Source organism: Lissotriton helveticus, chromosome 4_1, assembly GCF_964261635.1.
Source record: "Lissotriton helveticus chromosome 4_1, aLisHel1.1, whole genome shotgun sequence".
Classification (NCBI taxonomy): Eukaryota; Metazoa; Chordata; class Amphibia; order Caudata; family Salamandridae; genus Lissotriton; species Lissotriton helveticus.
Window position 1 is genome coordinate 1,279,406,289 of NC_136063.1, and position 13,870 is coordinate 1,279,420,158.

Below are 13,870 nucleotides of genomic sequence, written 5' to 3' on the forward strand. Positions count from 1 at the left end.
ATAAGCTATGTCAAAGTTGTATCTTTGAACTCATAGACTGTTAAAAATGGCATACCCTACCCCAGTATTGTCCTTCACCCAAATCAGCAAACAGAGCACTGAAATTGACCCTTTTCAATGCTTCAGTGATTTAAGCTAATTTATTCCAAACTTGTGCGTCAAATGCACAAAATGTTCACAGGGCAGGGGAACCTCCTATCAAAACCTTGCTATGAGGAAGGCTCCCTTTCTGAAATTCAGAGCAGGTATTAAATCTGACTTTTAGCAGTGCCAATTGAAGATGTGGGTGGAGCTAATAGGGTAAGTGGGTGGAGCCAGTGGAAGAAGTGGGTGGAGCCAGCGAAAAGTAGGTGTGGCCACGACAAACATTTGAGCACCTGCACTTCATATTTTACAAATTAGGCACTGCCGTCAGCTGGTCACTGCCACCCCACATCACTGTGTGGTAGTACTGTCTGACTGTGTAACATGCTGCATGAATGATGACTCATGAGATCAGTGCACTGCACTGCCTGGCTAGGAGCCGCCTAGTACTAGACTAGCTGCCACCTGCTGTACACAGGCACACAAGTTTTTTAAGTGTACAAGCCTCAGTGTGGAAGTGGAACCCCAGCTTGTAATGCACGGTATGTGCCAAGAGTGCTGATTATAGCTCTGCTCAGGGTCTAAATCCAGGCTACAAAGATTGCTACAAATACAACTCCAAGAGATGTGAGGGTTAGTGAGGGTCATAGGTTCAGCAGCCTAGGACAGGTCCATGCTGAGAGGACTGCAGGACTCCCATGTTATCAATAGCACTTCTACGGCCGTAGCAGAAGCTATAGACAGCGCATGGTGATGACACCCATGTGGATTGCTGTTGATTCTACGTGAGGGCAGGCTGATATTACTGTATGCATTAGCATGCCATCCTCATTCACAACCCAGCACTGCCATTGATGGGGCGGCAACTGCAAGAGATTCTCCACTCTGTGCTGTGTGCACCATGGTAGTGCTGATGAGAACCTGTGTCACTAACATGCAATGCAACCACATGTCTCGTTGGGACTTTTCAGATGCCCTGCTAAATGTGGGTGCAATGCATCTCCCTCCACATTATTAACGTGCTCCCCCGCTGAAGAAAGCACATGATCTCTCTTCATAATATTGAGATGCTGTGCTAAACAAAGCTCATATATCATATGTCTGTTCATATGTTTACAATGCACTGTGTTAATCTGTATGCATATTTGTCAATACTGTGTGCATAGATGTAGGTAGGTGATGTCCGGCTGGACATAAGCTATGTCAAAGTTGTATCTTTGAACTCATAGACTGTTAAAAATGGCATACCCTACCCCAGTATTGTCCTTTCCCCAAATCAGCACATAGAGCACTGAAATTTACCCTTTTCAATGCTTTAGTGATTTTAGCTAATTTATTCCAAACTTGTGCGTCAAATGCACAAAATGTTCACAGGGCAGGGGAACCTCCTATCAAAACCTTGCTATGAGGAAGGCTCCATTTCTGAAATTCAGATCAGGTATTACATCTGACTTTTAGCAGTGCCAGTTGAAGATGTGGGTGGAGCTAATAGGGTAAGTGGGTGGAGCCAGTGGAAGAAGTGGGTGGAGCCAGTGGAAGAAGTGGGTGGAGCCAGAGAAAGTGGGTGTGGTCACCCACAAACATTTGAGCACCTGCCCTTCAAATTTTACAAATGTCTTTCATCCAGGCGGCCACGTTCTTCATTCATTCCTTCCTGAAAGCAGATTCTGGTGTCTTCGGGATTCTTCATGTGTGAGAAGATGAGCTGGGTGTCGTCGGCGTAGGGGACAATGCTGAGCCCATGTTGTCTGACGATGGCGGCGAGGGGGGCCATGTAGATGTTGAAGGGCGTGAGGCTGAGCGATGATCCTTGGGGTAATCCGCAGTTGATATCGGTGGGTTCGGAGAGGAAGGGCGGGAGTCTGATCCTCTGGGTTCTGCCGGAGAGAAAGGACTGGATCCAGCCGAGGGCAGCTCCTTGTATCCCTGTGTCGTGAAGTCTGCCTGCGAGTGTGCGATGTGAGACTGTGTCGAAAGCTGCGGAGAGGTCTAGAAGGATGAGGGCTGCAGTGTGTCCCTGGTCGAGTAGCATGCGGACGTCGTCAGTGGCGGCGAGGAGGGCGGTCTCTGTGCTGTGGTTGCTGCGGAATCCAGACTTGGAGGCATCTAGGATGGAGTTCTCTTCGATGAAGGTGCTCAGTGACTTTAGCCGCAAAGGGGAGAAGAGAGATGGGCCGGAAGTTTTTCAGGTCCGTTGGGTTGGCCGTTGGTTTCTTGAGGAGGGGTTTAACTGCTTCCCGCTTCCAGTTGTCTGGGCAGATGCTGGATCTGAAGGAGGCGTTTATGGTCCGTCCTAGTTTGGGTGCGATGGTGGCGGTGGCCCTGTGGAATATGTGCGGTGGGCAGGGGTCTGTTGGGGCTCCTGAGTGAGTTTTCTTCATAATCGTGGTGATGTGTTCGATGGTGGTGAGATCCCAAGTCATGATGGTTGGCCTATCGGCGGCGGAGGGGAGAGGGGTGGTGTCCAGTGTCTGTTTGTTGAAGTTGTCGTATAGGACCTTGATCTTCAGATGGAAGTAGGCGCTGAGCTTGTCACAGAGTTCCTGGGAAGGTGTGACGTCCGTAGCTTCGCTGGGGCGCTTTGCGAACTGCTGTATGATGTTAAACAGTTCCTTGGCGTTGGTCGCTTTGGTCTGAACTTTGTCTCGTATGAAGGTCCGTTTGGTGTCTCTAATGCGCTGGTGGTATTCCTTCAGGGCACTCCTGTGGTTGATGATGATAAAATTATTTGTAGAGCGCACGTTCACCAGGGGTTTCTTGGCACTTAGGCAGAGGGGCGTTGACAGAAGCGGAGGGAGGAGACTAGTTGTAGGCCTGAGAGAAAAGCCATGTTTTAATTGATTTCGTAAACTGGGGATATGAGGGGATTTGGCGCAATCCCAGGTGGTTGTTCCGTGCTTTTGTGGTTTTCTGGTTTTGCCAGGTTTTCACTAGGCGTCTGCAGGAGCATCTGGCTTCTTGTAGTTCTGTGGTGAACCAGGCGGCTTTCAGAGGGCGTTGTTTGGTGGGGTGGCGGAGGGGTGCAAGCTTGTCTGCGCAGCAGGCGATCCAGCTGTGAAATTCTATGGCTGTGGCATTGGTGTCGGTCGTGGTCGGGTTGAGGTGTTGCTCTGTGACCATGCTCCAGTTCCGTTGTGGCAGGCGCGGGCGGGCTTGGGTGCGGCGGTGAAGTTAAAAGTGAAGTGGACGCAGTGGTGGCCCGTCCAGAGGTGCTGGGTGGTGTGGCTGAAGCGGATGTTTGTCCCTCCTGCGAAGCTGGGGTCAAGGGTGTGTCCAGCTTCATGGGTGGGTGTGTTGACCAGCTGCTTCAGTCCAAGGTTGTTGAGGTTTTCGAGGAGAGTGCTGGAGTCTGAGACGTTGCCGTTGTCGAGATGGAAGTTCAGGTCCCCAAGCAGAATCTAGTCCGTAGAATTGATGGGGTGGGGTGCGACGAGCTCGGCGATGGTAGATGCGGACTGGGTATGAGGTCCTGGCAGTCTGTAGATGAGGGTGCCGCGTAGCATGGTCCTGGGGCTGGTCTGGATCTGGAAGTGGAGGTGTTCTGTGTTGGAGAGGTGGTAACTCGTGCTGGATGTGGAGAGTCGGAGGGGGGTCTTGTGTGCAACGGCGAGTCCTCCTCCTGGGCAGTGTGAGCGGTCTTGTAGCCGTTGTTAATGGCAGTGGCGATGTCGGGTCGGATGTGGTGTTGGTCCAGGTTTCTGCGAAGAAGGCAATGTCGGGCGAGAGGGTGTTGATCAGGTTCCAGTTCTCCATGGTGTGCCGGTGCAGGGAGCGTATGTTGAGGAAGATGTACATCAGGGTTCCGGCGGTGCGTGCATCAGGCGAGCCTTTAGTGGTTGTGGGGGTTCTGTCGATGGTGAAGGATCTGCGGCAAGGTCTGCACAAGAACGGTCCATGGGTGGTGTTTGGCGAGGATCTTTCGCAGTCGGTGTGTCTTCCGGGATTCAGTGTGTGGAGGGTGGTGGAGTCGTAGCAGTGGGGCCTGGGAGAACCAGGGTTCCTGGTGCTGGTCGCGGACGGGCGCAGACAGACTTACCTAAGGCGTGCCTACGGCTTGCCAGCGGGGCGCCCACTGCGCACGTTTGCTGCACAACCGCCCAGCAGTCGCCATTAAGTAGGGGGTGGGGGCGGGACCTGAGGTAAGGAGGCGGGTTGGGGGCTGTGACGGGGTGGGAAGGGCTGCAGGGGCAGCAGCTGTGGGAACCGGGCGGAAGAGAAAACAAGCACAATAAATGAAAAACAATCAAGAGGGAGGAGAAACAGTCAAGAAGGAGGAAAAACAATCAAGAAATCAGCACAATAAATTGTAACACAGTAAAAGTTACGAGCCCGACGGAAGTGTGGAAAGCAGTTAAACACCTAGAGACTGGCGGGCTGCATCCGCAAACCCTGCACAGCGGGGACTCGAGGCTGCGGCTGTGAGGTGGTCTTGCTGGGGAGAGTGATGGCCTGGACCGAAGGTCTAGGTTTCACGCGCGCTCCCCCGCAGCGGTCGCCATTAACTAAGGAAGGGGGTGGGACCCGAGGTAGGGAGGCGGAGCAGGGGCTGTGACAGGGAAGGGGCCGCAGGGGCAGCAGCGGCGGTAACCTGGCGGGCTGCAGGCGCGAACTCTGCGCTGCTGGGACTCGAGGGTGAGGAGGAGCTGCTGGGGAGAATGCTGGACATTGTATTAGTGAGGAGGGATGTCTTTGGCATGTGAGGCTATGCCAGTGATGGATTTATTGTTAGCGCAGCCCTTTTCAATTAACGCAGTCTTTTACACTCTGTACTGATGTCGTTGCTGGCTGTGCCATCTCCCTCAATTAACTTTTGTGGGAACCTCCCACAGACCAAAAAAATAATAATCGGTCCAGAAGTTGGCCCCTGCCGCAGGCCCCTCGGGGGCTGCCCGATTGCCCGCCCTGCCAATCCGACCCTGGTGGGAGGAACATTCTCAGCAAATAAAGTGGTGTGCTGAAAAAAACCCACCAGAGTCCTCTTTGAACAGAATTTTTTTTTTATATATATATACCATCAATCTGAAGAATTTCGCTCCAATTATAATTTTGTAGACAACCGTAAAAAATGTAAAATATGTAGTTTTTTCATTTGAACCAAAGTGAAAGTCTAGTAAAAACACGAGCGAGAAAAAGTCACTGTTAGTCACTACTGGGGCGACTTTTTGGCAGCTGTGCGCTATATAAATGGCTCATTCAGTCAACTAAAACTTCCTTTGACCCTAAATTAGAATTAACGACGGAGGACTTACCTTCAATCACTAGTATCAAAGCTAAGAGGTCAAGCGCCAGGACATTTTGAATGTATTTGGAAATTTGTGGAGAAATTTGACATTCCAAGAGAGTCTGGCGCTCGCGCACAGTAGCTTGACAGTGAGATGTAACCGCTGATCATCACACATTGTTTATAATGAAGGTTACTAGGAGCTTTTGACACCTAGCTAATTAATTCACATGTTCTACTTAATTACTCATTCAAATTGCATACAACTAAAGGAGTATGGTCGCTGTTTTCCCTGATGGCCTGTCAATTGTAATAAAAATCAATGGAACAGTTGTCTTAGTAAAGCTAAGTCGTACCTTGCCTGTCAACATTGGATACCTTATTTATCTTTTATTGGTTGAACAGCTGCAATGTAACTCACTAGTTTTGGATTGCCACGTTTTCAGAACAACCTTTTAATTGAAAAATTTTGGTGTTGAGTGGTTAATAAGAACATAAGTTAAACAGGAAAAAAACGTACCTATGAGGGAAAAACAGATTTATTGATAATTAACAATCTTCCCCTCACGTACCAGTTGTGCACCTCTTCACAAGTAGAAAATAAAAGGTGCACTGAACATTGTCAAACTAGGATATCCCATGTGGCCGGGTTCTGTCCTGATGCAAATATACAGATAGAGAAGTTCTTAGTGTATAAAATGTGACCATACTAACTCTTGGCTAAAATAAGCTGTGTATGTGTTGTATTTCCACAGGTTTCTTTGGACCGACCCTCAATAGCTTCATCCATGTTCTCATGTACTCATACTACGGCCTCTCTGTGTTTCCATCCATGCACAAGTACCTCTGGTGGAAGAAATACCTCACTCAAGCACAACTGGTAATCTTACCCTTCTGTTTTTCCAGTTAATATTAATTAGTTGTCTGTTTTGCTATATAATCTACTCATAATTATAACACTGGAATGTTGAGCACTCCATTGAAGACCATGGAGTGCTCCAGGCATCTAATGGCTGGTAGAGGCCGGAGCATCAACATTGCAATGTTTGTTGACAGCTATTGCTGTGAACAAAGGCCTCACGGAGCCAGAGGAGATGTCAGCCTCCTCGGGCTCTGTGGCGCCTTTGTTTTACACATTAGAGCCTTCTGCCCTCTAGGAGTGGAATGTTCCAATTACCTCCGTAGCAGGCTCTACCGGCTGTTAAAGGCCCTTGCCTTCGGCTCGGTCCTTTAACGCTGGAGCAGGCCTTTAATGGCTGGTAGAGTCCGCTATGGCGGCTCTAAAGCTGTTACAGAAGCAGAAAAGCACATAGAAGGCACAGACAGCTGGGAACAACTTATACGTTTGAGTTAGCTATCACCCTATTAATGTTTGTACATTATTTTCTTATTACAGGCATGGTTTAACATCAGAATAAGCCAGTATTAGAAAAATGATATCCATTCCCTTTTGTATGTGCTTATTTGCTTATTAATTTCCAGTACTGGCGCCGCAGCACTTGCTCATAATTTACTTTTGTTGTTACTGCTACCTCTTACCCGCCTCATTGATCTTATATCTGGAAGGAGGGAAACATGTATTAGTCTTTCCCTAACAATGCAAATAGGTTATGCGCACTGGTGTTTTTATGTCCAGAATCTCATTGGTTGTCAGTGATGGGCGCCCACTGTACATCCCAACACCTGCACAGCCTGCCTCCAAAAGGCTATCTCACCGACAATAGGCGCTGCATCAATCGAATCCTGCAGCCTCACCCTCTGACCTATCCTACATTGTCAGTAAAAGCAGCAGAGGCTGCAATGATAGGGGAGGTTGCGAGAGAGCTCCAAGAGGTTCACCTACAAAGCTACCCTTCTTGGTGGGCTAGAGATCTGCATGGCCACACCAGCAGCTACACAATGTCTGCAGAAAGACCCATGACTGAATCTGATTGGCAGGAGCCCCCTTGCTATGTAGAGTATCAACCCCCCATACTTCCCCACTGAATGCCTAAAAGGATATTGCCAGCAGTGGCAGCTGGCATGGCTTGCAGTTGGGAAGAGGGAAGGCAGGGAGAGGGCAGGCGGGGTATGTGCAGAATTTAAAATACATAAATAAAAAAACATAAACACTTACTTTTGCTGCATGGTCCGTCTGTGTCTCTGCTCCTGGTCTCCTCGTCGGACTTGAGGAACAGGAAGCACAGCCAGCCCCCCCCCCCCCGGCCAATCACAACGCTGCAATGCAGCGTTGTGATCGGCAAGAACCCAGGCCCCCTGACCAATCACAACGCAGCAATGCAGTACTGTGATTAGTCTGAGCATCCTGGTTCGTTGCTCAGCCAGGGAAGGGGTGGGGGGCTGAGCTGGTTCCTCATGCAAGCTGTAATGCAGACTGCATGGAGAAGGGGGAAAGTGCACATGACTGTTCTGGGCGGCCCGTGATGAAAAGTATAAGTAGATCTGTCAGCTCTTTCTTTTTAACTATTTTCTCTGAACATTTACTGTCACTTGCTGAATTACATTAATGACAATTTGCATGTTTGTAGCACTTCAGTACTTCATTACAAAGAAAGCAGCAATGTATTTGCAGGTTTCCATTTGGAACCAGAGCCACTTTTGAATGGACACATTGAACTGTTTAAAAACATTTGTTGTGACAAATAACATATTGGACCTCTGAGCCTACGATTAGGGAAAATTAGATAGTGGAATTGTGTGTTTAAAAAAATTAAAATGCTCTCTGACCAGTGATATAAGGATATTGATAGTAAGCTCAGAGATCTGTGACTTTATAAAAATCAAAACGTAGGGTCCTATTCACAAAGACATTTTGGAGTTAATAAATTAGTACTTGTGTAGTACTATTTTACATACTCTTAACAGGGGCAGGCAATGGTCGATCCATGGTGGGAATGTCTTTGCAAGTTTGTGAACATTCTCAAACTTGTGAGTAAATTGGATTGGGAATTTACATTCATGTTTGTCAAAACATAAATTAAATTTAGATTCGCAACATTAGACACTTGTGTAACTGAGTTCAAGGCGGTTGCGTAAATGGCTCTGTGTATCGAGCCTGTGACCTCAAATATTCAAATAAATCCTAGTTTGAATTTTGCAATAATGTGGCTTTCTGGCATTGTCTGGTTTGTCCATCAAGGCCTTTGGAATACATTTCCCTTCTCTATATTTTCACTACTCTATATGAGAGCAGTACAGTAATATGCAATAGAAAAACATTAGAATAGGTAAAATAAACCAGATTTTAAAGTTCTGCTACAAATACTAGTTGTAATACATTGGTGGCATCTTTTTAATGGCATGGTTTAGAAGTTGTAATCTGTAGGGTTGTCGATGTATGGGAATTTTACTTAAAGCCAGATGAGAAATCTTAACTGCTGAAAGGAAATAATGTATTCACACAATAGGTTAGGTTTAAATGGAGACATAGGAAGAGCTTGACTTTACATGTTAAGAATTAGATCGGTAAGGAAGAATGGAAGCACCTCACATAACGCAATGTATATAGAATTCTCATGATTTAGGAAAGGTCACTGATTTTAAACAGGTGTTGCTCAAACATGAATTGTCGCAGGACACAAATTTGATTTTCTGGCACAATATATTTGGGGAACTTTGATCCCATTTTGTTTCATGTTTGTCACCTGTATTTGGCGCAGTTTTATTCATGGACTCAACGTGAAAGTCTACATCAATTATCAGAGCTGTACATCGTTTTTGAATACAAAGTTTTGAAAATGTTTAACCTTTTGTGTTACTGATTTTGTTTTAGATCCAGTTTGTGATGACTATTACGCACACTCTCAGTGCAGTTGTTAAGCCTTGTGGGTTTCCGTTTGGTTGCCTCATCTTCCAGTCTTCTTATATGACCACATTGGTTATCCTGTTTATAAATTTTTATGTTAAGGTAAGTTTTCTTAGTTTACACATTTCTTTCTCTTTTGTGCACCAATAGCAAGCAACCTTTTTGTCACCCCAGTTCAAATTCATACAAGAACTCTTCTAAGCTGTGCACTTTCCGGTGCATTACTTTGCTTGACTTCAGTGAAATAACAATGATGGCAGCACATTCAATCCGAAAATAGTTCTAGCACGAGTGAGAGAGAAAAAAACGAAATTAAAAGAAAAAAGGTGTACGGCTGTGCAAAACAAGCTCATAAAACAGTGGTTTCTAAGCCCCAACAGTTGGCAGTGAACCAGATTAAAGTTGCAGGAAACTTGATGACTTCAGAAAGGAGAATATTAGGGTCTGAAGTATTTTCAAACACTGTCAGAATATTGACTGGCTCTGGTATCACTGTGCCACAGCAAGAGTCTTCCAAGGCTCCTCCAATAGTACCTTCAGTGGAGCTGTAACCTATAGATGGTCTTCAAGTAAATGCTCTACCTAACCTAAAATAGAAGGTTAGCTTCCTGGTGGACCAATAGCTAATATGTGCATATGTTTAAAACCAAGAATGTAGACCATATGTCAGCAGGGAACATATAGCCTCCACGAGCCATTCCTGTTTTTGTCATTTTCCAAACAGCGTCTATTAAGGAAAATGTATAACTAATGGCAATTTGAATATCAGTTTTACACTGCAGCTGTCAAATTAAGACTTTAAGTAGTTCATCTGCAAGACGTGACGTTGCCCACTACACCATGATTTGAGGAAACATAGTATAGAAATTCATATATGTTGCATTGTTTCTTTCCAGGTCGTAAAGGCTTCCAAAGCATTTGAGATGATCTGAAGCTGCTTTACAATCTAACAAACATAGTCTTTCTTTTATATATACATGCATGTCCTTCACCTTCGAAATCTTGCAATTAGATTTTACAGCCGGTACGAAGAATGCAATTCCATTAGGATTCTTAGCAACAACAAAAAACACTTCTATTTATAAAGTCACCTAAAGATCAAGTGAACAAAAGGGGAATTTATTTTGTCAGCAGTCAGTCAGTAACACTGGATGATCACTCAGACCTGGATGTAGATCAGGTTGGTGTACATTTTAACTTAATGAGGATATTTTGTTTCTTCATGTCCTCACTCTTTTTGAAAGTCATGTAGAGATATAAATGAAAAGAAAATGTAAAAAAAAAAGTTAAAACCCAGTTTAAACTGATTTTGTTGGACATAATGTATAAACAATGAGCCATTGTGTCAGTTTAGGCACAGTATCAAGGGCTACCATTAATTTCTTAATTAACGTGTCACACAGAACTGCTGGTATTCTGCTTGTGAAAGTGCTGTTGGACTAATCATTTATAAAATAAAAAGAAATAGGGTAAGCCAAGGTTGCAGCCATTGTGCAGTTGCATCAGGTTTCTTAGTAAGTAAACATAACAATCATAATGTGTACATAGTTCCACACGAGTTAATACACCATACACTAGGAAAATCATTATCATGATAGAAAATGTTGTTCAAATCATGTTTAAGTTATAGGTTAAATCAGTGGACTATAAAAATACCAAATGCATTGTTTTAAGTTGTTGATTATATCTAAAATCCTACTTTTATCTGCATTATGTTATTTGTATGTGTAACACGCATCTAACCTATAAGGATATTCTGGCATGGTGTGTGCTTATATACCTTTGTTTGAACAACAGTGGCTGACATGAAAATCTGCATTGCACAACATGAATCTATAGGGAATGCTCAACATAGAGAGTGCATGTTGGCATTAACAATTTTGGATGTATAGTGTCTGTATAGGAAACGTCATTGTAATGTCTTATTGCTACCTTACATTATTTGAATTTTTTAAATTTCAAAGAATTGTATTGAAATTTTTAACAAAGGGAAGACAGTACGACATGCATAGTGGAAAGCGGAGAAGTAGTATACATGTACGACTTTGGTTACAGGATGCTAAGCAGTAGAAAAATGATATCAAGTTGTCTCGGATCACATCAATTCAGGACACATTAAATTATAATAAACAGAGCACAAAAGCAATGATAAACGAACAGGAAATGTGCTCATGAATGCTCATCACATAGTGCCATTGGCCCAGGAAATGGAACAAGTTGCCAATAAAGCTCGTTTAACATACATAGTCAATTACAGATAAATAATTTGCAGATTACACTGTGTATACTCATACCTAAGACCTGGTACAAGTTGCCAATAGTTGTAATATAATACAAGTTGCAAGACAAGGATCTCTCGGGTTCTCCCAGACACGGATTATATCCCCACATGCTTACTAATTGAAAAATAAATTTTTAGGAGACCTCGACCCCATAACCCTTTTGACCAGCAAACCAAAACTCCCTTAGTCGGGAAAATATATCTTTAGCAGCACCAAAGAAGCCCTATTAAAGATTGAGAAGCTCCTGGAGACCCCAATTTCACATTCTAACATGATTTGTCTTTGGAATAATCCCCAAATCAAAATTTATGGGGAACAGCGGCAGTTCCTCCGCTATGATTGAGGAGTGTCGCCCCCGCCAGCTGCATAAACAAATAAAAAGATAATAAACCTGGGTTTATTATCATTTTATTTGGTTTTTCCGGATGAGTCTTGGGGGCGAGTGGTATGCACTGCTAAAAGAGTGCATGTACGTTTGGCGGGTTGTTTCCGGATGCCAAACCGAATTGCATACTGAAGCGGTCTCCAAACCGAGCTGCGTTGCCAGGTTGGAGTAAGCAAGCACAGGCTCCCAGTCTCCCTGGGAGTGAAAATCTAGGGTACTCAGGCCAATCTTGAAGCTGCTCTCATGCAGGGGAGTCTGGGAGTCTGTGCCTGCAGTGGAGCCATGAGAGGAGCAGAAGACCAGCGATGTGGCTGGCTGCAGACAAGTTCTTTTTCTTCCCCCTTTTTTTCATTGTTGTCGACTCTTGCTATCTAATTTGGAAGTCAGTTGTCTCCCACAAAATCTCTACCTCCCTCTCCCAGACAAAATAATCGCTCATTCACAGAACAATCTGGACTCTGGCCCGACTCCATAAACTATCCTTCAGAGAGAGCCCATCGTGCTGGTACTGCAAAAATTGATGGGAAACCTCCCCCACCTATTCTTCCACTCCGGTCTCCCCATTCTAGGATTCCATATTTGATTTTATCCATACTCTGTTTGGGAGTCACCTAAAAAGAACTTTCCTTTCCCTAGTTCAAGGATTCCTAGACTCACAAATCATATCACATAATGATAGCCTTCTGGTATATATTCTTCAAACTGCAGCCTGTGAATCAGTGCTTGCTAACTGGAAAAACACAGCAGCTACCGCATTTAATTAATGGTTAAATTGGGTTGCTTACCTTAGAGGGGCGGATAACATTTCCTCCCCCAGGACTCCCCATGGAGATCGCGTAGCACCTCTGTATGGAAGACTCTTGATAACTATTTTGCCACCACCAAACCCCCATAAACTCTTTGTATAAATTGTGTGGTCTGCAAATTATATGTCTGATGAAATATATCTATAATTGCCTCACTATGTATTCTAAAAAAGCTATATCATTTGAATGTTTTTATAGTTTTTATGGGAATGTATTTTTTCCAGAAATTTACATTGGCGAAACAAGAGTCTTTTTACAGATGGGGTTCCTCTTGTAACATCTCTTTTAGCCAAAACCTTAACTTCTCAAATCTGGTATGTGTCATTTTAGTAGATTTTAAACTATTTTGTTTGGAATTACTAAATTGTAGTAACCAATTTATCATGATGTGGAGACCACTCTGCTGCATGGAAATGTAATCAAAATTTGGTGGTGAATGAAGGTCTGGAAATTCGAGTTTTTTTTGTTACCACTGCTTCCATACCCCAAGGAGGGCTCCAGGAGTAGGGAAGAAGAGCAAAACAACCCCAATCTGCTTGCTAGTTTTAACCAAAAATGTCTGTGTTTAGGAGCAAAGAAAGACCCTTTCCTCGATCTAGTCCAAACCACTAGCAGAAAAAGTTACGTTTAGTAACAACATTTCCAGTACATGCAGCATATTCCTGCAGATGATGCACCTTAGGAATATCCACCAAGTATCAGTCTGGAACTAGAAACTTTTTCTTCAGCAAAACCTCTCCAGGGCCACCGGTTGCAACCTTGCATCATCAGCTGTGGCTTCTCTCTCTTATGATGCGAGAGCGGTAATATTAGACAACACATTGTATCCATAGGGATCTTATAACTAATGGCACTAACTCATAGGGAATAATTAGGGCAGTTGGAATCTGCAACAAAATACAGTATTCAACAGACAATTTGTTACTGAAAGCAAGTAACTTTTTTTTTCCAATCAGTACCCTCTTTCCACAGATGCCTCACCTTGTGGATGAGTCCCAAAGCAATACCCTCCAAGAGGTTGCACTGAAGAGTGCTGCTTAACCAACAAAGCCATGAAACACAGCCTACCTAAGTATCCATCATTGTGGGCCTGGGCTGTTAGGCAGTGATGTTTAGTAAAAGTCTATAGGAATGGCCACCCAGTGAATACATGCCTATTGGGATGCCCCCTGATGAGAGCAATAGAAGCAGCCTTGCATTTTGAGGAAGGTCAGAAAATGCCAGCCTGAAGGACTTTCTTCATTAAGGCATAGTGGATTGTGAACAGGTGCTTGGTTACACATTTGT

At 44.5% G+C, this 13,870-nt stretch overlaps 1 protein-coding gene across 1 annotated transcript in view; it reads left to right on the forward strand.

Annotated features, from left to right (window-relative positions):
• The window catches only part of ELOVL2 (ELOVL fatty acid elongase 2), a 436,749-nt gene that overhangs the window by 389,601 nt on the left and 33,278 nt on the right, over positions 1-13,870 (forward strand). Inside the window, exons 6-7 of the mRNA XM_078687845.1 lie at positions 6,061-6,185; positions 9,078-9,212. Of these exons, the coding sequence (XP_078543971.1) occupies positions 6,061-6,185; positions 9,078-9,212 (260 nt within the window). The remainder of the gene's footprint in view (positions 1-6,060; positions 6,186-9,077; positions 9,213-13,870) is intronic.